Source organism: Nannospalax galili, unplaced genomic scaffold (assembly GCF_000622305.1).
Source record: "Nannospalax galili isolate Female #2095 unplaced genomic scaffold, S.galili_v1.0 scaffold517, whole genome shotgun sequence".
NCBI lineage: Eukaryota > Metazoa > Chordata > Mammalia > Rodentia > Spalacidae > Nannospalax > Nannospalax galili.
This window is the reverse complement of record NW_008340098.1, coordinates 620,150-642,877: the sequence shown is the minus strand read 5'-3', so window position 1 is coordinate 642,877 and position 22,728 is coordinate 620,150. Positions and strand designations below refer to the sequence as shown.

General features: G+C 39.5%; 1 protein-coding gene across 1 annotated transcript in view; it reads right to left on the bottom strand.

The window, feature by feature from the left end:
* Selenoi (selenoprotein I) overlaps positions 1-22,728 on the bottom strand; it is a 75,806-nt gene that overhangs the window by 13,126 nt on the left and 39,952 nt on the right. The window contains exons 2-6 of the mRNA XM_008834999.3: positions 14,795-14,863; positions 13,854-13,962; positions 11,524-11,598; positions 3,868-4,130; positions 2,440-2,548 (exon numbers count right to left, since the gene is read on the bottom strand). Coding sequence (XP_008833221.2) covers positions 2,440-2,548; positions 3,868-4,130; positions 11,524-11,598; positions 13,854-13,962; positions 14,795-14,863 — 625 coding nt within the window. The remainder of the gene's footprint in view (positions 1-2,439; positions 2,549-3,867; positions 4,131-11,523; positions 11,599-13,853; positions 13,963-14,794; positions 14,864-22,728) is intronic.

The window sequence follows — 22,728 nt, the reverse complement described above, 5'->3', positions numbered from 1 at the left end:
TATATATATATATACACATATAAGTTCTTCACATTTCTAACTCAATTATTACACAGGAATGTCAAGTGATGCCACCAAGATAAAAAGTAAAGGTAAGTTTAAGGTTAACAAGTGGGAAAATTGTAATTAATCAAAACAAAGAATACACCTAAAATATGAAGAGTTTCTAAGAATAAAGGAAATAATCAACAACTCTGAAAAAATGGGCTGAAATATGTAAAACATACAGAAAAAGAAACATAAGTGGCTTTAAACCCCAGGAAAGTTCATTCATGAGAAATGCAAACTGAAACTATAAAGATATATTATTGTTTACCCATCAGGATTGGCAAAGTTTGACAATATACTTTGTCAGTGAAACTAAAAATAAACACTTTTATACACAGCTCACAGAAATGCAAAATCAACAACCCCTAGGGGATGGAATATGGGAATGTGCAGCAAAACTGCATGTATTTGTCCTTCATTACTTAATTCGGCTTCTAGGAATCCTCCACAGTAGCCTGGCAAAAACTATGAAAAAATGCATGCAGAAGACCATTTATGACAGCAATTTGTGTAACAGAAAGAAAAAAAAAAAAAAAAGACTAAAAATTTCTGAATATCAATACGGGGCTGGTTACTTCATCCATTCAAAGAAGTATCAGGAAACTGGAAGAAGGATGGGGAAAATTCTTATGTACTACCTTGGATATACAATCAAGTAGGGAAGAAGGTAAAGTATGACAGAAAGCTACCACTACCTACAAACAGTGGTGGTAAAATGACATACTTCTTACAATAAAGAAAGAATGAAAAGCCACATTAAAAGCTGAGAATGAAATTGGTGAGATGGCTCAGTGGGAAAAGTATTTGCCACCAAGCCTATTACCTGAATTCCATCAGAACCCACATGGTGGAAGGAGCAAACAGACTTTCACAAGTTGTCCTCTGACCTCCACATGTGTGCCATGGCACAAGCACACATACAAAATAAAAACAAAACAACAACAAACACACTAAGAATGGTTAACTAAGAGGAAAAAGAATAGGGTAGTGGTAAAAGCTACATTTCTTTGAGTATACTGTTCTATAGATTCCATTTTGTATTTATGAATATTTTATATAACTAGAAAAGAATAAATTCCAAAAGAAAGACTAATGTTTATAAGTCCAAGTAAATTAAACTTCAAAGTACAATGTCCAAAATTGGTATCATAACCACAAAGTAGTACCTTTACTATCAAGTTCCATTTAGAATCATCAGTTTGAATTTATGAGGTATTTTTATCATAAAACTAACTTTAGTCCCCTAGCTGTCTGCTGAATAGATTCCTAAACAAAGACCATCAATGTCTATGAATACTAGTAGGCAAAGAGCAGATGCTAACTTTGTAACAGGTAGAACAGATACACAATACCCAGCCTTCTGATCACTATAACAAAGAGACAAACAAGTTACTATGTACTTCCTAATGTAGTAATGTTAACCTTTTGATTTTAGCCAAAAGAATATCTGCAGAACAGGTGACTAAGAGCGAAAGAGCACTGCTGGTTTGGAAAGAGGCAAAAACAAAGAACTCTAGGCCCCCAAAGTAACAGCCTAGATTTGGTAGTATGAAAGACCTTTGTAGAAACAAAGGGCATACATGTAGGCTACTGCTCTGCTCCCTTATCTAAAAATTAACCCTATCTAGTTTTGATGGTGAACATTGGTAATGGAGTAGAAACAGCTTAGAAACAGTTAAAAACTGTATTAGGCTGGGCTTAGTGGTGCACACCTTTAATCCCAGCATTTAGGAGGCAGAGGCAGGTGGAGGTCTGTGAGATCAAGTTCAACCTGATCTACACAGCAAGTTCCAGGTCAGCTGGGGCTATAGGGAGACTCTGTCTAAAAAAAAATTTTTGAAAGGGGGGCGGGGGGAGGCTAGACCCTCTATGCAGGAAGGAAGATACAAGGCTGGTAGTAGACAGGTGGTTTCTGTTTGCCATTAGGAATGCCTTCTTTGGGAGGAACAGACAGAGCCCCCAAGATGGCCTATCACCACAAAAACCTTTCAGTGAAATAAGGAAGGTATCCAAGAGGAAGAGAGGCTTAAGTTTTGAAACAGATTATAAAAAGTCTTAATATTTCATCTATGATATTTTGTTCAAACTAATAATCTTCAACTTTGAAATACATATGAAATACCCATCAACTGTCTAGCTAAATGTGGATCTTCTAATATAGCCTAGACTAAATCTGACAGTTACTTTACAAGGCTTGTACGATTATCTATTTTGGAAGTTTTCTGAAAAAACTTGGTGCTCAACAACCATAAACTCCCTTATTTTCTTTAATGTTTAATGAAATCTTTTAGGGCTGTAGGGTTGTTCTGTTTGCTGGAGAATAAGAGTGTTATTACTGGCTTTTGATAACAAAGTGATGGTTAAAATAGTCTTTGACATGGAGCTTCTTACCAATAATCATTGCAGTGAATAGGTCTCTATATAAGAAATTAAACAGGAAAGGATCATACCAGGCCTCAACTCCCACAACTGCAGTCACTATGTAGACAAAAGAAATAGTCTAGAAGGAAAACACAGACAAAACAAAGAGAGGTATTAATAGCAGCTGAAAAACCCAGGGAGCCAACAATGCTTCGTGCAACATTAAGACTAGTCAAAGTGTTTAGTAAAAGCAAAATATGTGTTTAAATTTGCTATGTGGCAAATCTTCCTGCCTTTAAAATAGACTCCCTGCCAGACATAGTAGAGCATGTTTTTAATCCCAGTACTCAGGAAGCAAAGGCAGGTAGATCTCTGTGAGATCAAGGCCAGTCTAGTCTGCATAGCAAGATCGAGACCAGCTAGGCTCACAGGAAGACCTTATCTCAAAAAAAAAAACAAAAAAAACTTCTACTTTGCAGACAATGCCACAAACTGGTTAGGTCACAGGAAGATTCAATTTGCCCACCACACCACTTCCATCAACAATCCAGCTTCTGGTTTCTTTACTGGATTCTCCTGTGAAAATGGGGGAAATGACAACATAAAAAGCTGGAATTCAAAGGCAGGGAGAGTTAGCCTATCAAAGTAAGAGGAATCGCTCTACTCAAAAAAAAAAGTTGGCAAGGAAGACAAAAAGCCAACAATTTAGTCCTATGTGCACACCTTTATAAAAATCAACAGTTCAAATTAATTTATATTTAATAACATTAAGGAATTATCGGATTTTGTGGGGCTGTAGAGATGACTCAGCAATTTTCAAATTAATTTATATTTAATAACATTAAGGAATTATCGGATTTTGTGGGGCTGTAGAGATGACTCAGCAATTACAAGCACTGGCTGCTCTTGCAGAGGACGTCTTCTGTTCTGTACACAGAGAGAGTACAGGAAACTAGACTGGCTATGTATTAATAACTGCTAAAGCTATGTAATAGATACATGTCTCTCTACGTATATGCTTGCAATGTCCCATAAATAAGTAAAAACAAAATGAGGCGTACATGTATGTGTGTATGTTGTTGAGGATATGGCCTTGTACATGTTAGGCAAATGCTCCACCACTATGCTGTATCTCCATCCCCAACCTCCCCACTGCCCCCAAAAAAAACTCCAAACTTGTTTTTTGTTTTTTTTGTTTTTTTGGTCTTTTTGAGACAGGGTCTCCCTGTAGTCCCAGATGGCCTGGAACTTGCTAGACAGACCAGGCTGGCCTTGAACTCACAGAGTTCATCCTCTGCCTCCTGAGTGCTGGGATAACCCCAAACTTTTTTAAAATCACACATCAATTCTAATAAAAAATGCCTAGCAGCAATGAAAAACGATAACAAATTTTTTTTTTTTTTTTTTTTTTTTTAAATCACAACAACGTTGAAATTCTCTGACAGAATGCATACTTACCACCTGGCTAATGTCATATCCCCATGGCAGGAAAAGAATTCCTGTGTTATACTTTTCCCAGTGCGACAAGATGAAAGAAAACAAAACTACCCATAGCAGGAGATAAAGAACAAAAACACTGACACCAGTTGATCCTCGTCCAAAGATGGAATACACAGTTACAACAAAGTAAACACATGACCAACTATCCAGGCCATGATCAAAAAGCTCCCCTAAAGGGGTGCTGGAATTGGTTCTACGAGCTTGTTTTCCATCCACTCCATCTGCAACAAAATACACATCACAGGAAAAGATCAACATATGTACCAATATGGTGAAAGTCAACTTTACTAACCCTGTGAAAAACGCAAAACAAATCACTGGAATGGGACGCCTACCACCCATTGAGCTCTAAAAGCTCAATCTTTAAATCATACACTTCAAAGATTTCAGAAACAAAATATGCAATTTCTTAAAAGCTGAACCTAGCCAGGCGTGGTGGTGCACACCTTTAATCCCAGCACTCGGGAGGCAGAGGCAGGCGGATCTCTGTGAGTTCAAGGCCAGCCTGGTCTATACAGTGAGTTCCAGGACAGCTGGGGCTACAGGGAGACCCCGTCTCAAAAAAAGACCCCCCCCAAAAAAGTTGAATCTAAGAACTCAAAGCATGCTATATTAAACTAACAGTGTTATTTCAGATCTAAGAAAGAAAGATGCTAGCTGGACTCTGAACTGCTCCACAGCTGCCCCCGTCTGGCTGCTCTACTGACACAAATTCTCAAGATCCCACAGAATATTCAACAGATGCTCATTACAATTCATCTAACCACTTCTTGCTCCAGCAGCCAAAAGTATTTTATCCTCTGTGATATTCAAGTCATTCCCTCACACATCTACTCCTTCAATTTTAAGGGCTTTCAGTATAAGTACACACAAAGTAGGGTGGTCAGCAAATATAAGGGCTAAATTTGTCAAGCCTGTGCAATGCACTATTCTTGGTACTATAAAATTACAAGAATCTTGGAATAAACTAAGTTTGTGTCCTCAGACACAAAGAGAAAGGGACATAACATGATCATGAAAGGTACGGTGTGTCATAAACCACGAAGGAATGCAGAAGAGGAAAGGGTTCCCTTCAGATAATCTAGAATGGCTTTTGAGACAAAATGAAATCCGAGTGGGTACAGAAAAGAGGAATTGGATTTCAGCAGGTAAGAGATAAAGGGGTATGACATTTCAAGAGGAAGGAGTACTAGCAACAATATACACTGAGATGGAAAACCACAACCCATATTCAGAAGCCCTGAACATGGCTCAGTGAATGTTCAGAAAATGGAAGAACTGTAGTTTGACTAGAAATACATGAAAGCAGAATAAAAAGGCCAAAAAGGAGGTCTGAGCTAGTTCCAAAGTTTAAGGAACTATATATAAAACTACTTCAAGGTATATGAATAGAGGAAGGACACTTATCAATAAAAGCAATGCTTTAGGAAGGTTCACCTGACTCCATGTGAATGACAAGCTAGAGAGACAGAGGCACTATGATGAGTAAGTCCAAACAGAAGGAGTAACCATAGGAATGAGAAGCTGGTGGCAAGTGGAACATAACAAAGTAAAACTGAAAGCTGGGTGTGGCAGTACAGGCCTCTACTCAGGAGGTAGAGGCAGGAGGATCTCAAGTTGAAGGCCATTCTGAGCTACATAGTGAAACCCTCAAAGAAAAACAAAGTAAGTAAAAATGTTTGAATGGTGTGAAAGATGCGATGCAAGACCTAAGAAGATAGTTGCCAAAGTTTCTAGCCTGGGTAACCAACAGAGTAGTAGTGCCCATAGACTGAAGGAAGTCAAAAGTCTAAGCAGGAATGGTATGGAAATGGGGTGGGGGTGGGGTAAGTGTGACAATAAAGCTGAAGAATGTGCTGGGGAGAAAGCTCAACTGGTAAAATCTTCCCTTGCAAGCATGAAGACTTGAGTTCAACCACCAGAACCCATGTAAAAGTGCCAGGAGTGGTTGCATGGGCTGTAATTCCAGCACTAGGGAAGTGAAAACTGATAGAATCCTGGGGCACGCTGGCTAGTCAGTCTAGTCTAACTGGTTAGCTCAAGGCCAATGAGAGACCCTGTCCCAAAGGAGGTGGATAGTGGTCTTAAGGATGACACCCACAGTTATTCTCTGGCCTCTAGACATCTACACATGCACACATACACCTGCAAACATACAAACACACACTAAAAAGAAAGATGAAGAACAGAAATTTCATTTAGGGGTAGAAACGGGATCCTGCTTCAGGAGGAATTACAGCAAAAGCTAGTTTAAAGGGCGGAGAAGGAATGAGTGCAACTCAGTGGCAGAGTGCTTGCCTTGCATGTGGAAAGCCCTGTGTGCAATCCCTAGCACTGGATGGAAAAAAACAAAGATAAAGCTGGCTGTGGCAGCATATTCTGATCCCAGCATTCAGGAGGCTGAGAAAGGAGGACTGCCACTACTTCAAGGCCAATCTGGGCCTGGTACACAGGACTGGGGGATTTTCTGCCCTAAGGTTTCTATTTCCTGTGCAACTCCTAGTTATACCATATCAAATTTACAGAATGCACATTAACTAGGTTTTGTACATTTTTGCACTGACCGCATTCCAGCTCCACAAGCTGAGTCCAGGTAAGTTCAGAATGTATTTTTTTCTCACAACAGTATTTCATGGCATATCCCTTTATTACAAGAGATCCCCACCCCTACAGGAACTTCAATAACACCCTGTAACCAAGTAAGTTAGTATTTTCACAACACTACCATGGTCACACAATAGAATAAAGATTATAAACTACCTCATGTTAGCTCATGACAGGTTTTGCAACAAATAGCTTGTGATGAGTCAGGAGTGTTACAGAAAATTGTGGAGCTGAAACAACTGGTACTTGGTATCTTAGAGGCTCTTGTGAAATGATGTTAAAAGTGAGACCTAGAGGATACCTCCTTTCCCTAGTCCCTGTGGCAGTCCTTGACAACAAAATTCATTAGCAGTATTTAAAAACCTGCTGATTTTTTCATAACAAATGTACAAAGCCTCTATCTAAATATGTAACCTTGGGCTGGAGAGATGGCTCAGCAGTTAAGAGCGCTGGCTGCTCTTGCAGAGGACCTGGGTTCAATTCCCAGCACCCATACAGCAGCTAACAACTGCCCGTAACTCAAGTTGCAGGGGATCTGACATCCTCTTCTGACCTCCACGGGCACTGCACAACATGGGTGCACTTACGTGCAGGCAATACACTCATACACATAAAATAATATTTTTTTTTTGTCTTTTTGAGACAGGGTCTCCCTGTAGCCCCAGCTGGCCTGGAACTCACTATGTAGACCAGGTTGGCCTTGAACTCACAGAGATCCGCCTGCCTCTGCCTCCCGAGTGCTGGGATTAAAGGCGTGCACCACCATGCCCGGCTAAATAATAATTTTTTAAAAATCATACCAATTTACAAATGATACCAAATGTTGGAGAGGATGTGAGGAAAGGGGAACACTCATCCACTGCTGGTGGGATTGCAAACTTGTTCAATCCCTATGGAAAGCAGTGTGAAGAACTCTTAAAAAACTAAAAATGAACCTACCATTTGACCCAGTTATACCACTCCTTGGCATATACCCAAAGAACTCATCCTACTGCAGAGACACTTGTACATCCATGTTTGTTGCTGCTCTTTTCACAATAGCTAAGAGATGGAAGCAACCTAGGTGTCCCTCAATTGATGAGTGGATAATGAAAATGTGGTTCATATATACGATGGAGTTTTACTCAGCAGTAAAGAAAGATGAAATCATGAAATTTGCAGGTAAATGGATGGAACTAGAAAGTGTTATACTAAGTGAAATAACACAGACTCAGAAAAACAAATAATGTATGTTCTCCCTCATACATGGATCCTAGCATCAAATCGTTATATGTGAATATGTACCCAGACATAACTATAGGCACCAGGATAATGAAAAGGAACCAGGGAGGTAAAGGAAAAGAAAGAATCTGAAAGAGAAGAACAGTAGGAAACAGGTTAACCAGGGAGCTATGGATAAAAATGGGGTTATTTTAAGGGGAGGGGAGGGGGGGGTTATACAAGGAACCTGGGGGATAAAGGGAAAGAAGGGGCTCAAGAGACATGGGACCATAAGAGAAAGGTATTATTAAGGGAGAAATGGGAAAAATGGGGGCAATTTAAACCAGGAAACCATGGTGGCAGTTAGACAATTTGAGGGATAAATAATGCCTAGCTAGTTTTTAAAAAACCAGAGGTGTGGGGGGGGACTGGAGAGATGACTCAGCAGTTAAGAACACTAGTTGTTCTGCACTTGCAGAAGACCCGGGTTGGTATCCCAGCACCCACATGGCTGCTAACAGCTGTCAGTAACTCCAGTTCCAGGGGATCTGAGAGCCTCTTCTGTCTTCCAAGGGCATTGCATGACACAGGTGCAGTTACCTACGTGCAGGCAACACACTCATACACATAAAATAAAAATAATAAATAAAATATTTAAAAAAAGAGGGAGCCATATTAGTCCAACAACCTACTGACGAACTATACATACAACTAGCTCAAGGAATATAATATATGTCTAGTCAAGGTTTATCTGAGAACCTCTGGTCTTTGCCCAAGCTTCATCTACATAGCAGATGGTAATTAAAAGTACCAGACTGGTGAAACTAACCTTCTTGGATGTTTAATAGCCATACTTTGAGACCTATACTAATCTGGTCAGAGGGACTTAAAGGACAGTTTTTGCTCCTTGCCCTTCAAGGTTGACTAAGTTCCAGGGGACTATGGAGCAATCTCTCAAAATGTCCTGTAACTGTGGTGAGTCACCTGTCCTCTTGATCAAGGAGACCATGGAGACCCCACTAGATGGGCTTGAACCGGTGTCCAGTCTACAAATAGGAAGGGCAACAGAGGAAATATTTCCTCCATACTTCCAAGTGAAGCCATCCACAGTTGAGCAGGACCTTTGACTTAATTTTCACATAGATGGAACTGGTAGAGGAAAGGAGCCAGGAGCTCTTCCCATGCCCATGTGACCCCTGAGGAACAGATCCTCAAATGACCTTAAATTTGGTTTATCTGGACCAACTACATGGTCTTAAACACCCAAAAGGAAAGTATACCAAAGATTAAAGGGATCAATATAATTCTTTAAGAGTCCATGTGTATAGCTAAAGGCTACATAACAAGAAACAATGCCACACAGGAGATATCTTCCTTTGAGTTGTTGACCAGGGTGGCCCAAGAGACTCCCAGACAGTAACCCAGCATAGAACTGGGAAAATGAACAGCACACCCCAATCTTATCTAAAAGAATATTGGCAACAGCTTGCTGCTAGATGAGGAAGAGCTAATCTTCCTAAAACAAGGAACTATAGATAGGCTGATTAGACTCAGCGGATGGATAAGCATTGGGGAACAGCTGGGGGCACTGACAACACAGTGGACAGTGGACAGTAACAGGGATGACAGAGTATATGGGCTCCAGCAGGGTGGGGGCGGGTAGAGTGTCACTTGGGATGTGGGTATACAGATGAATAAGATTAGGATGTTCTGTGTGAAATACACACAAAATACATTAATTAATTAATTAATTAAGAGTTATATTTGAGGAAGAAGCATAAAAATTTGCTTCATGTTAATTAGTAGATGTGTAAAACATTACCACTGAAATCTACCTGATGACTTTATATCCATGCTCAGGTGCCAAGGATCTCAGAAAGTAACCAACCGTGACTAGTAGTAATCTAAATATAGAGATTAGAGAAACATGCAAACACCTAAGTATTAGTTGCATTAAAAATGAGTTTTTCTGTATGAAACAGTGTATTTTAATAATGAAATGGAGATCTTTTTTAAAGGTTAAAACCTCATTCAATTTTATGTCTTATAGGATTGATACTGAGTACAACCTATGTTACAACTGTATTAATTCAACTGTAAAACTAAAATTTTACAGCCGAGTTTGAAAGAGATACTTCTTAGCTCTGGAAATTGTTATTGAATATGTCAATACTGTTGTAATGAAATGCTTCTTCTAATTATGTGGTTATTAAATAATTTAAAAAATCAATTTTTTTTAAAAGTCACCTTTTAATTAAGGCATCCTCTAATTCCTTATTTTTTTTATTTTTTATTTTTATTTTATGTGTATGAGTGTATTGCGTGCATGTATTTGAGTGCACCTGTGTCATGCAATGCCACGGAGGTCAGAAGAGGGCTTCATTCCCCTGGAACTGGAGTTAAAGACAGTTCGTAGTCACCATGTGGGTGCTGGGAATTGAACCCGGGTCCTCTGCAAGAGCAGTCAGTGTTCTTAACCGCTGAGCCATCTCTCCAGCCCTGGCATCCTCTAGTTCTTAAAGATTTCACTGAGCTTCTCCTTCAAACTCTTACAGTTCTGGCCAACCATCATGTCAGCACTTAATGTACCAGGTTATACTGGCTTTATGAGAACATGTTACTTTTATCTGAAAAGATCTAAGCAATTTGAAATCAAGGTCTGCTATTTTACATGTATTTAAAAACTAAATACAAGGGAGCCTACTGTGTACCAGGCAATGATCTAGATATTGGGGATATAGCAGTGAACAAAGCAGTAGTCACTCTCAAAGAACTGAACATTTTGGTTAGAAGAGGCAGACAACAAACAAGCAAGTAAACAGATAATGTGTACAGTTTTAAGAGCCACGAAGGAAACAAAAGGGAAAGCAGGACATAAAAATGTAGGATAAGTCATACAGATAATCCTGCTGAAGAGTACAGTTGGCAGAAGAGATATACTACCTGTGCAGACTTTTGACTCCTCTACTGAATAAGAAGAGATCGTACCCTATTTTTCCCACTGTATTCTATTACAGCATCTCTCTTACCATCCTATAGTTATTTGCTATGTCAATATTCTTTGCCAAACTTAAAGCAAAATAATGTCTTACTCCAAGAGTTGGAAAATCTCGTGCTAAGAACCAGATATTCTATACATTTTAGGCTGTGTGGGTCATACACTTTGTGAGAGACTACTTCAACTACTCAACTGTGTCTTTATTCCAGGATAGCAGCCAAAAACAACTAATAAATGGGCACAGTTGTGTTCCAGAAAACTCTACTTCCGGGAGGGTCAGTTTTCTTCAGGGTGATGGTCCCTGGTAGGCTTGCCCCTGCTCAGCACATACAGCAGCACTAACTGGACTCAGTGGGTTACACAAAGAAAGAAAAAAAGAAGACATGGCATTGGGAGGAAGATGTCAAAGGGGATCCAGAAAGACTTGGAAGGGGGAGTAAGGCAGTAGACATGATCTAAACACATCGTATACATACATGAAATTATCAAAGAATAAAAATATTTTTTGAACTACCACTACCAAAAAAAACAAAAAAACCAACAACATAAAACTTTACTTCTAAAAACAGATAGTGGCCAGATTTTACTTGCAAGTATTCATTTGCCAACTCCTATCTTATTGTGTACATTCCTAGCAGTAGAATAATAGCATCTTTCAGACACATTAAAAAATATAAATTTATCAATCTGAACAACATTAATAAACCCTAGTTAAAATAACCCAAACACAGGAGAAAATGTTAATTTAGTAGGTGCCTATCCTTGCTGATTTATCAGCTACTGACTAAGACGACAATGTCCCAGTCTCTTACCTAGAGTATAAGCTACAAAGTTGAGGATGCCCACGACAATCCAAACCCAATCAGGTACATGCTTATGGCCTGGTGCTGCAAAAGAAAGTAACTACAGTTTTTAATACAGTCTGGTACAATAGTTCTACCACAGCGTTTGCCACCAAGTAAGAAATGGTTACTACTGAATAAGAGGTAAACTTACTTTATGATATGTTCTAAATGCAGAACTAAAATATACTAAAATTTATTAGTCAATTGTGCCAAAAACCAAACTAATTCCCTGGCTCCTCACTAATAGCAAGAATCAGTATATTTTTATTAAAAACTAAAGAATAAGTATTCATCTTTACTTCAAAACTATTTATAAAAGGTCGGGCATAGTAGTATACACCTTTAATCCTAGCACTCAAAAGGTAGAGGCAGGCAGATCTCTATGAATTTGAGACCAGCATGGTCTACATAGAAAGTTCCAGGCCAGCCAGAGCAGCATGCATAGTGAGACACTGTCTCAAAACAGACCAAAGAAAACAACAAAATTACTTATGAAATAATAATGAAAATAATAATATACTTGGGGGAATTTTAAAAGTGAATTCACAAAACAGGTCTGGTGGTGCACACCTTTAATTCTAGCACTCAGGAGGCAGAGCAGGCAGAAGAGCCAAAGCCAGCCCATCTACATGGTGAGTTCCAGGCCAGCTGGATGTACAGGGAACCTCTGTCTCAAAAAAACAAAAAAGTTTTTAAAATAAAACATTCTATGGGCTAGAGAGATGGCTCAGCGGTTAAGAGGACTGGCTGCTCTTGGAGAGGACTTGGGTTCAATTCCCAGCACCCACGTGGCAGCTAAAAATCATTTGTAACTTCAGTTCCAGGGGATCCAATGCCCTCTTCTGACCTCTTGGGACACTGCAAGACATAGGTGCACCTACCTACATGTAGGCAACATATTCATACACATAAAGTTAAAAAATAATAAATAAGGAGCCGGGAGTGGTGGTGCATGCCTTTAATCCCAGCACTCGGAGGCAGAGGCAGGTGGATCTCTGTGAGTTCAAGGCCAGCCTGGTCTCCATAGTGAATCCAGGCCAGTTGGGGCTACAGGGAGACCCTGTCTCAAAAACAAAAAAAAATTTTTTGCCAGGCGTGGTGGCGCACGCCTGTAGTCCCAGCACTTGGGAGGCAGAGGCAGGTGGATCTCTGTGAGTTCAAGGCCAGCCTGGTCTACATAGTGAGTTCCAGGACAGCTGGGGCCAAAGGGAAACCCTGCTTCAAAAAGACCCCCCCCAAAAAAGTAGTAGTAATAATAATAATAATAAATAAAATATTTTAAAATAAAACACTAACACAATACAAATGTCAATTTGATACTTAATGAGAAATAATAATAAAAAATATTAGATGTTTTTGTTTTCTATAAATAAGCCATTATGTTTAAGAGGAGAAATTTTCATACAGTAAAAATGCAATTCATAATATACAATAAACGGTCCTAAATTGAGGTGTTTCAGGCAGTGTTCACTAGTGTTAAATCATGACACATGCTCAGTGCAAAGTCTGCATGTTCTATGTTCAGAACCAAGACTGCACAGAAGTTGACTGCTGTCAGTAACAGCTCAGACTCACTCCATATTTGAGTTTGAATTCATTCTTGGTGGTTGGGTGCTCAAAAATTTAAAAATGGGCTGAGTTTGGAGTTCAGTGATACAGTGTATGCCTAAAATGTACAAGGTCCTGGATTCAATGCCCACTACTGGAAAAAAAAATTTTTTTAAACCCAAGAACCATTTTTTGAGGGAACTAGAGTAGGAAACTAACAGAGGGAATAAGAGATTGCATCCCCTTTATAAGAGATTTTTTTTTTGTAGAACTAGAAGTGGGGAAGGGATGATTCCTGGCATTGATAGTCATGGTAGACCTTGGTTATATTCATTTTTAGGCAGTTTTACAATCCTAATTTTTGTCATCATGTAAATCCAGTTTTTTAATAGTTTCCTTTTTGGTTTTGTGAACCCATGCTATGCTAAGGCTGGCCTTGAAATCCTGATTCTCCAGCCCCACCCAAAGTGCTGGGATTATGGGCATGAACCACTATACCCAGGTTCTAATTATTCTTTATTTCCCAAAAACCTCATCGTTTTTCAAACAGCATATATAAACTTAATAGGCAAGTTGCTATTATATTTCTAGAACTTAACAGAAATATATACAACACTGTAAAAATACAACTTGGGTTTTTATAGCTTTTAAGCATCTAAAACCTTCAGAAACATAAGCATATTAGTAAAACTAGAAATTAACTAACCATACCTTATTTTTCTCTACTGAGACATAAGCAATATTCTTACCTGAAGCATAAAAGTCAGGATCGAAGTATGTCAGAAGTAGAAAATTGAATACAACCAGAAGAAAGCCAGAAAAGGTTATAAGATTGGGAGCCAGCCAAGTGGGAAATACCTAGTTTAAATAATTGAAAAAACATCATCCAATAAACAAAACAACATAGAAATTTAAGACATAAAAAAGCAATCAGTTTGAAAGATCATATGCAAGTATATATATATATATATATCTTTACTGTAAACTGTAATGCCAGTCGATATGAGCATTTCTTCTTTTTGTCCTCTAACTTCTAAATTATTCTAAAATATGCAAACTTTTATAATTATAGCATTGAAGTTATTTTACAAGGTTACAAAGGGCATTTTACAAAACCAATAAATTGCAATGAGATAAATGAAAAGAAATGTGACTGAGAGGAAAATGGAAGGAATAGCTTCTTTACACATCTCATGAAAATCTGGGCCTGGAAGTATGGTCTGTAATCTCAGCTACTCAGAAAGAGGCAGCTTCAAAGCAATTTAGTCAGTCCCTGTTTCAAAAAGCAAAAAAAGGCCTAAAGATACAGTTCAGTGGTAGAATACTTGGTTAGCATGTATGAAGCCCTAGGTTCAATCCCTAGAACTGCAAAAAATAAAGTGAGAGCTGCATCAATAACACTCCATAAAATAGGTTAAAACAAAAATTCATGGGAGCTGGAGAGACAGCTCAGTGGTTAAGAACACTGGCTGCTTTTGCAGGGGACCCAGGTTCAATTCCCAGCACTCACATGGCAGCTAACAACCATCCGTAACTGCAGTTCCAGGGGATCCAATGCCCAATGCCCTCTTCTGACCTCCACAGGCATTGCACAACACGAGTGCACTCACCTACATGAAAGCAATATGCTCATACACATAAAATAAAATATTTTAAAAAACTAAAAACTCATGCCTGTTAATTATCTTACCTTCACTATAGTGTTCCAAAATGGATGCATAACATACAGAGAGAGTGGGTTGGTATCCAAAGCACTGTACTATGAAGAAATGAAACATTTCGGAGTTAATCTTTAAATACTAACAAATATGACAGGGTTTCTTAAATGAAAATAATAGCATAAAATAATCATGGAGAGTGCATCTACTTGATGCCATCCTCCTCTGGATAACAAAATTGGAATAGCAATATAGATGGGGCAAGACTGTTTGACCATGTCAGATGTTACTTTTATGCCAAGAGGGAAAGGGTCATGGGGGAAGTAAAAAAAAAAAATATCAGTCCCAAAGCATGGAGTTAATCATGTATCGGTTGTTCTACTCACACACACCCAGACCCTGACGTTGGACCTTTCCCATTCCCAGGCACCCAGAGGTTTTCCATCATTTTTCCATTAATCTTCTACAGCCCCAGTGTACCTTCACCTGTGCCTGACAGAAAATACAAATCACCTAATTGAACTTCTAGAGCTAAAAATCAGTCTGGGAAGCTAATTTTAAAGTACTTGAACAACTAAACTGATATAATTCTCAAACTAAAAATATATAATTATGTTTTGGAACGTAAATTCACAATTTTATCAGTCTACTATAATTACTGTTTTGTTTTGTTTTGTTTTTGAGATATGGTCTCCCTGTATAGCCTCAGCTGGCCTGGGACTGTCTATGTGGACCAGGCTGGCCTCAACCTCACATAGACCCCTGCCTGCCTCTGCCTCCAGAGGGCTGAGATCAAAGGTGTGTGCCATCATGCTCAGCTCTTAGTTTTGGGGTATTATTTACTGACATAACTGTACTAACCAAGTTTTAACAATACTGTGAAATTTATCACTGTTGCTGTACTGTAAGTTTGGCATTCATTCTCTTTCCAAATTCTCCAACCTATATGAAGTTTTTGATGTAAACATGTTATTTTAAAAAGCAATGCTAATAAAAGACTTTAAATAATAAAAAAAAACATAGGAAGGGGTTACTAAGATGGGATGAATGGGGGGGTGGAGTCTGACTATAATCAAAATACATTGTATGCAATTCTCAATCAATGAAAGTATTTCTTTTTGAACTCTTACTGTACTTCTTTGAGTGACCTCTTAGTCTTATTTACCTGTGAGCTGAGTGTGACAGTTTTTATCTCAGAGGACTAGACAAGGACTGGGTAAATTAATAATATATGTGAAGCCCTAGAACAGTACCTGACCCATAGTAAGTACAATCTAAGTATTAGCTGTCATTATCACATATTTTGTGCACCAAATTCCTTTATAGTAGGAAAGCAGATTATATAAATAAGCAAAGGAAGACAAAAATATGTTAGGGCTGTGTGGTAATGAAGTTATACTCCAATTACCAACTGAAATATTTAGTACGAATTGGGGGAAAAAAGACTTGAAAGATTTTAACAGATATGTAAATATGTAAACTTTTACTAGTTATACCACTAATTTATTCAACACACACACACACACACACACACACACACACACACACACACACTCCCCTACCTGGTATGGAAGAAGTACTTTACTAGGAATTAGGAAGGAGAGATACAAAACTAGTAAGAGCCAGACAGGGTGGTGCAAGCCTTAATCCCATTATTGAGACTGCAGCAAGAGGATGTTGAGTTCCAGGTCAGCCTGGGCTACAAGAAACCATGCTTCAAATGAACCCCCAAACACCAGTGAGATGACTCAGCAGGTGAAAAGCACTTGCTACAAAGTTTGATGACCTAAGTTTGATCCCCAGCATCCACATGGTGGAGAGAACTGACTCCTATAAGTTGTCCTGACTCTCTCTCTCTCTCACACACACACAGTTAATAAATAAAAAATTAAAAGGAAATTTAAAAAATTTAAAAAGAACCCCCAAACAACAACTGAATAAATAATACATTAGAGAATTACTAAGAGATAATGTCCATGCTCAAGGAGTTCACAGTATTATCTGGGATAGTATGTAATTCATCTATTAAACATTTAAATATTAAGATTAGCCAAATGTTTGGAAAAATTTGGTTGTGCTTTCTATTTATGCTTACTATGTACATAAAATAAGTAGTAAGCAGTCAAGTATCTAGTTTTTTGTTTTGTTTTGTCTTTTTGAGATAGGGTCTCCCTGTAGCTCCAGCTGTCCTGAAACACACTATGTAGACCAGGCTGGCCATGAACTCACAAAGATCCGCCTGCCTCTGCCTCCCGAGTGCTGGGACTAAAGGCGTGCGCCACCATACCCGGAGTATCTAGTATTTTTAAGTCACAGTTAAAGGTGAAAAATGTTGGGGCTGAAGAGATGACTCAGCAGTTAAGAGCAGTGACTGCTTTTGCAGAGGACCCGGGTTTGATTCCCAGCACCCACATGGTGGCTATGAACCGTCCTTAACTCCAGTTCCAGGGGAATCCAAATCCCTCTTCTGACCTCTGCGGCATTGCATGACACAGGTGCCTCACATACATGCAGACAATAGCTCACATACATGCAGACAATACACTCATACACATAAAATAAAAATAATAAATAAAATATTTTTTTTAAAAAGGTAAATAATGTTTCATGAATATACAGGAAATACTTTCAATGCTTCAAGCACTAAAAGATGAACAAATGGGCTGTAGAGATGGCTCAGCAGTTAAGAGCACTGGCTACTCTTCCAGAGAATCCAGGTGGGATTCCTAGCACCCACATGGTAGCTAACAACCATCTGTAACTCCAGTTCCTCCTTCTGGCCTCCGTGGGCATTGTACGACAAAGGTGTACTTACACACGTGGGAAAAACACTCATACATATAAAATAAAAATAAACAAATACAATTAAAGAAAAATAAAATATGAACAAAGAGTGGTGTTGCAGCCCTCTAATCCCAGCACTCAGGAGGCAGGGGCAGGGCGATCTCTGTGAGCGCCAGGCCAGTCACGGCTACACAGAGTGAGACTGTACCTCCAAAAACAAAAACAAAAATAATAATGAGCAAAAATTTTAAATGATTAACATACTGTTAGCAGAGAATCAGTAACTCCAATGTTTACTTAACAGATTCTATGTGTGAAGTTATTCCATTTTTCTAATCTACTCTGACTAAAATAGGGTAACTATCTAGGACAAAAGATCTAACACAAGTAGTCAGAGGAAAAGGATGATGGAAAAAAGGATTTTGTTTGATGTACTGGCCAGAATTTGAGGCTACGGGGCTGTATCTAGACCCAGCAGCACCCTACTTCAAGTAGTCTTACTGTTTCTACTAGGCTTTCAGTAAGCTCCGAGCTCTGAAGAGGCTTTCAGCTTTCACCCACTTACATAATAAGCTTTACCACACTGGAACTTTAGAGAATGACTGATTCACCTTAGTTAAGTCTTTAGATCTAAGGATCTGGCACCCTAGGCAGATGACTCAGTGGGAGGGTCCTGGCCTCCTCCACTCAACAAAAGTCTGCACCCAGAACCATGTGATACAGCCAGGAGGCCAGATAAACCAGAAAATCACCCATTTCAAGTTCACCATCTATTGCAAAATACAAAAGCTACAAGAAGTCCAAGTCAGAAGAAAAGGGTTTAAGGTAGTACATGAGCACCTAATAAAATACACAAAGCACAATGTTCTGAGCTCAGATGTTCTGAGCTCAGATGTTTACTCAGACTCCCTTTCACTAGCATTCCATAATTTTATATTAAGTCTAAAAGGAAGTCTTTAACGGATGATATTTCGAAAATGCTCTTTTCACTTTCTGAAGCTTTAACTCTAAATCTTTATTTCAGGAGGCAGAATAAGCAACATAAGAATATAGAATTAAAAATTTAAAAGGTCATTTTACCCTCTAGGATTTTAGTTGACATTCAATACGCAATGAGCTCAACTATGTAACAGCAAAGATTAACATGAGATTACTAGGCAACAAACAATAAACATAAACAACACTTGGGGCTCTAGCCTTACACACCTGAGTATTTAAGGTTACATATCATTCAAACAGAAATTTAACAGTCTTGTGAATCAACAGGAAGAACAACAAACTTTCCACATGAATGAAGAAAAACACCACAAAATAGGAAAAACTGTTAAAGATGCTGTGGTGGTTTTGGTCCCCAGCTGGTGCTGCAGTTTGGTCAGGGAGGTTTTACGCGGTGTGACCTGAAGGTCACTGGGGGCGGGCTTTGGGAGTTCACAGCCTTGCCCCACTTCCAGTTTCCCTCTCTCTGCCTGGTGTCTGTGGCTGAAGATGTGAGCTCTCTACTTCCTGCTCCCACTGTCATGCCTGCATGCTGCCATGTCTCCCCGCCATGACAGACTTGGACCTGCTCTGGAACTGTAAGCCCAATAAACTTTTCCCTCCATAAGTTGCTTTGGTTAGGGTGTCCTATCACAACAGCAGAAAAGTAATATAGGTGCTAAACTAGACATAGGGTATGTACTAATACTTATTAAACATACTTTTATTTTGCAATGGATGATGTTTTACATACCCCAAAAAGTAAGTCTAGTAATTAATTCAGGTAATATCTAGTATGATTTACTTGGCTTTACAGTCTATGTAGCCCTGAAAAAAAGTTCAAGACTACAGCCTCAATTTGAGGGCATCTTTTTCAATTAAGTTTTTTGAAAGTCTCATTATACAACCTTGGTTGGACTGGAACTCACTTATATAGACCAGGCTGGCCTAGAACTCATAGAGCTCCACCTACCTCTGCCTCCCAAGTGCTGGGATTAAAGGCATGCACCACCATGCCCGGCTGAGAAAGAACTTCTCCAAGGCAAATATCTCAAGCTGTAAGATGTCTGGAGGCTGATTATTAGCCTTATGCTGCATTGTATGTCTGACCCACAGCTAGAACAGACTGAGTTACCTGGTTTTCAAAGTGCCTCTGGTCACCAAGAACAAAACAGAACTCACTACTTCCAGAAAAAGTCTGATACTCAAAGTTTTTCCATACACTAACAAATCCTTCCCTGACCTACTGTATCTGGATCCTGAGTTTTGTTTTGCTCTACAAAGTCAAGCAGCAAAGGAATAATTGGCAGTAACTCCCAGTCATACTCAAATCTTCCCTTTCCCTGCTCCTGTGCTCCTTTTGCTACTCCTCTTTGCCAGTTTCAATCCCCCTTGCCACCTAAGTCTAGTTCACTAGACTTAGGGTTACAGGGCTTTCTCTAAAGGGCCAAATCATAATAAACATTTAGGCTTTGGAGGCCAAATGGTCTCTGAAACAAGTAAGAAACACTGCCATTCAGAGAAAAGCAGTGAAAATACATAAATAAGCATGGCCTTGTTCCAATAAAACTTCACTCACAAAAGTGGGTGGCTTAGGGGATTTAGTTTAACAGCCCCATTACAGACAATCCAATTTGCTGTTAAACCAACAGAGAGGTTGACCAGGGCAAAAGTTTTCAAGTGGTATGTGGGAAAGAAAGCATGGCTAAAAGCCTCCCATCCTCAACAATGTACACTCCTCAAGATAAATCCACAGCACAGGCTTCAGTCTTCTTCAGTCACCTGGCCCTCAGCATGAACTGCTGGGCTACCCTGCTCTATACAGTTTGAGGTTTGCTGTTGAAAGCAAGTGTAAAACAACATTTTCTATCCTTTCCAGATTTTTTTCTTTTGATTTTGATTAAATTATCCAAGAAAATAAGTGTGCCTCCAAACTCTCAGCATGTAAATCTGGTCATGATAATAACATCTTCCTGAGGTCTTATAAAAATGCTGATCAAAGAACTTTAAACCTTTCCTCAAGATTGCTATTACATCTAATAATTTTTATTTGGGCACAGAAGTCTGTAATGTCATCTAAGATACACACACACACACCTTTACTCCCAGCACTATGGAGGGAGAGGCAGAGGGACCTCTAGGAGTTTGAGGCCAGCCCAGACTGGTATATATACCAAGTTCCAGGCCAAGGAGAGCTGACAAAAAAAAAAAAAAAAATGTTGTTAGGCTCTTTTTTTGAGACAGGGTCTCACTATGTAATCCCTGCTGGTGTGGAATTCACTATGTAGACCAGGGTGGCCTTAAATTTAGACCAGGCTAGCCTCAAACTCAGATCCTGTCCTCCCAAGTGCTGGGACTAAAGGGGTGTGCCAAGGTGCTGAGTTCAGAAGGTTTTCATTTTGGTTGTTTGTTGTTTGTTTTTTGAGACAGGGTCTCCCTGTAGCCCCAGCTGTCCTGGAACTCACTATGTAGACCAGGCTGGCCTTGAACTCACAGAGATCCGCCTGCCTCTGCCTCCCAAGTGCTGGGACGCCTATGTGTATGTGTGTATTGCCTGCATGTATGTCCATCTTGTGCAATGTCCACAGAGGTTAGAGGAGGGCATCAGATCCCCTGGAACTGGAGTTATAGACAGTTCTTAGCTGCCATGTGGGTGCTGGGATTCAAACCCGGGTCTTCTGCAAGAACATTCAGTGTTCTTAACAACTGAGCCATCTCTCCAGCCCTTATTTATTCATTTTTTTTTAATTTCAGTCTAAGTCAGGAAATAAAGCAAAATTCATTCTTCCTTCATTCATGTAGTAAAAAAATATTTATGAATGCATGTGCTTTTTGCCAGGGACTGTGCTAGATAAATCACTGGCAGGAGAGTAGTGATGGCTAGCCCCTGGGTTCACTGTCTGTAATCTAATGTGAGATAGACTATAAGAAGAGCAAAGCACATACCTTAAGACAAGGTAAGAGAAACAATGGAGTAATAAACAGTGTGGTCAGAGCAGAGGACAGAGACAGGGAGAAAAGCTAAGACTGCAGCAAGCAGAACACACCAAGAAATAGCAAGCACCACCAGAGGCTGAGTGAGGCAAGGAGGGATCTTCCCAAACATTTTCATAGACAGTGCAGCTCTGTTAACACCTTGACTTTCTAGACAGCTAGCCTCCAGAGCCATGAGAAAACCAGTATCTATTGTTTAAAGCTGTTTATTTTGTAGTTTTATGGCATCCCTAGGAAAATAATGAAGACAGTGACCTATATTTCCCCACACTACCTAGTCAGAGTAATCAGAGCCCTAGAAGATGAGTAGTGGGGTATATGGGATACAATATTAAGTAAATGTCAGACCGTAAAGAGAACATGCTTCTATAGTTTCTACATGTACAAAGCTCAAGCAAGAAGTCATAACAGGGATTTGGTAAAAGGGACTGAATTAACGGCCTTCTATAGTGCTAGATATAATTCTGTACCACGATCTGGGTGGTGGTCATGTGAATATACACATTGGTTGATAATCATAAACTTACACACTTAAGATCCATGTGTTTGTGTAAAATTATATCCTGAAAGGGCAGATGAAATGGCTAAGCAAGTTAAAGTGCACACGCATGCATACCCACCCCAAATAAATGTGATATAAAAACGAGCTAAGTGTAATGGCACATGCCTTTGATCCCAGTTTGAGGTCAGCCTGGCCTACATAGCCAGTTCCAGGTCACTCAGGGCTACATGAGCCCTGTCTCAAAAAAAGAAGAGTTGAGGGTATAGCTCTGTGGTAGAGACTTGTCTGGTCCCCAGGTTCCATGTTCAGCACTACAGAAAGGAGGATGTGAGGGGGATCAGAAGTAGGAGATGGCTGTAGTCTCCAAACTCAGGAGGATGAGGTAGAATTTTTTGAGTCCAGGAGTTCAAGGTCAGTCTAAGGAACAGAAAGGCTCATCTCAACAAAGGGATATGATAATGATGATGATAGAATATGTAACTTTGTAGAAAATGTGACTTTGTATGTACTTACACACACACACACACACACACACACACACACACACAAAGGGGGAAGGGAACACATGCAGAGAGAACAAAATGTACAGACTATTAAAAAAGATATATCTGCCGGGTTTGGTGGCACACGCCTTTAATCCCAGCACTCGGGAGGCAGAGGTAGGCGGATCTCTGTGAGTTCAAGGCCAGCCTGGTCTACATAGTGAGTTCC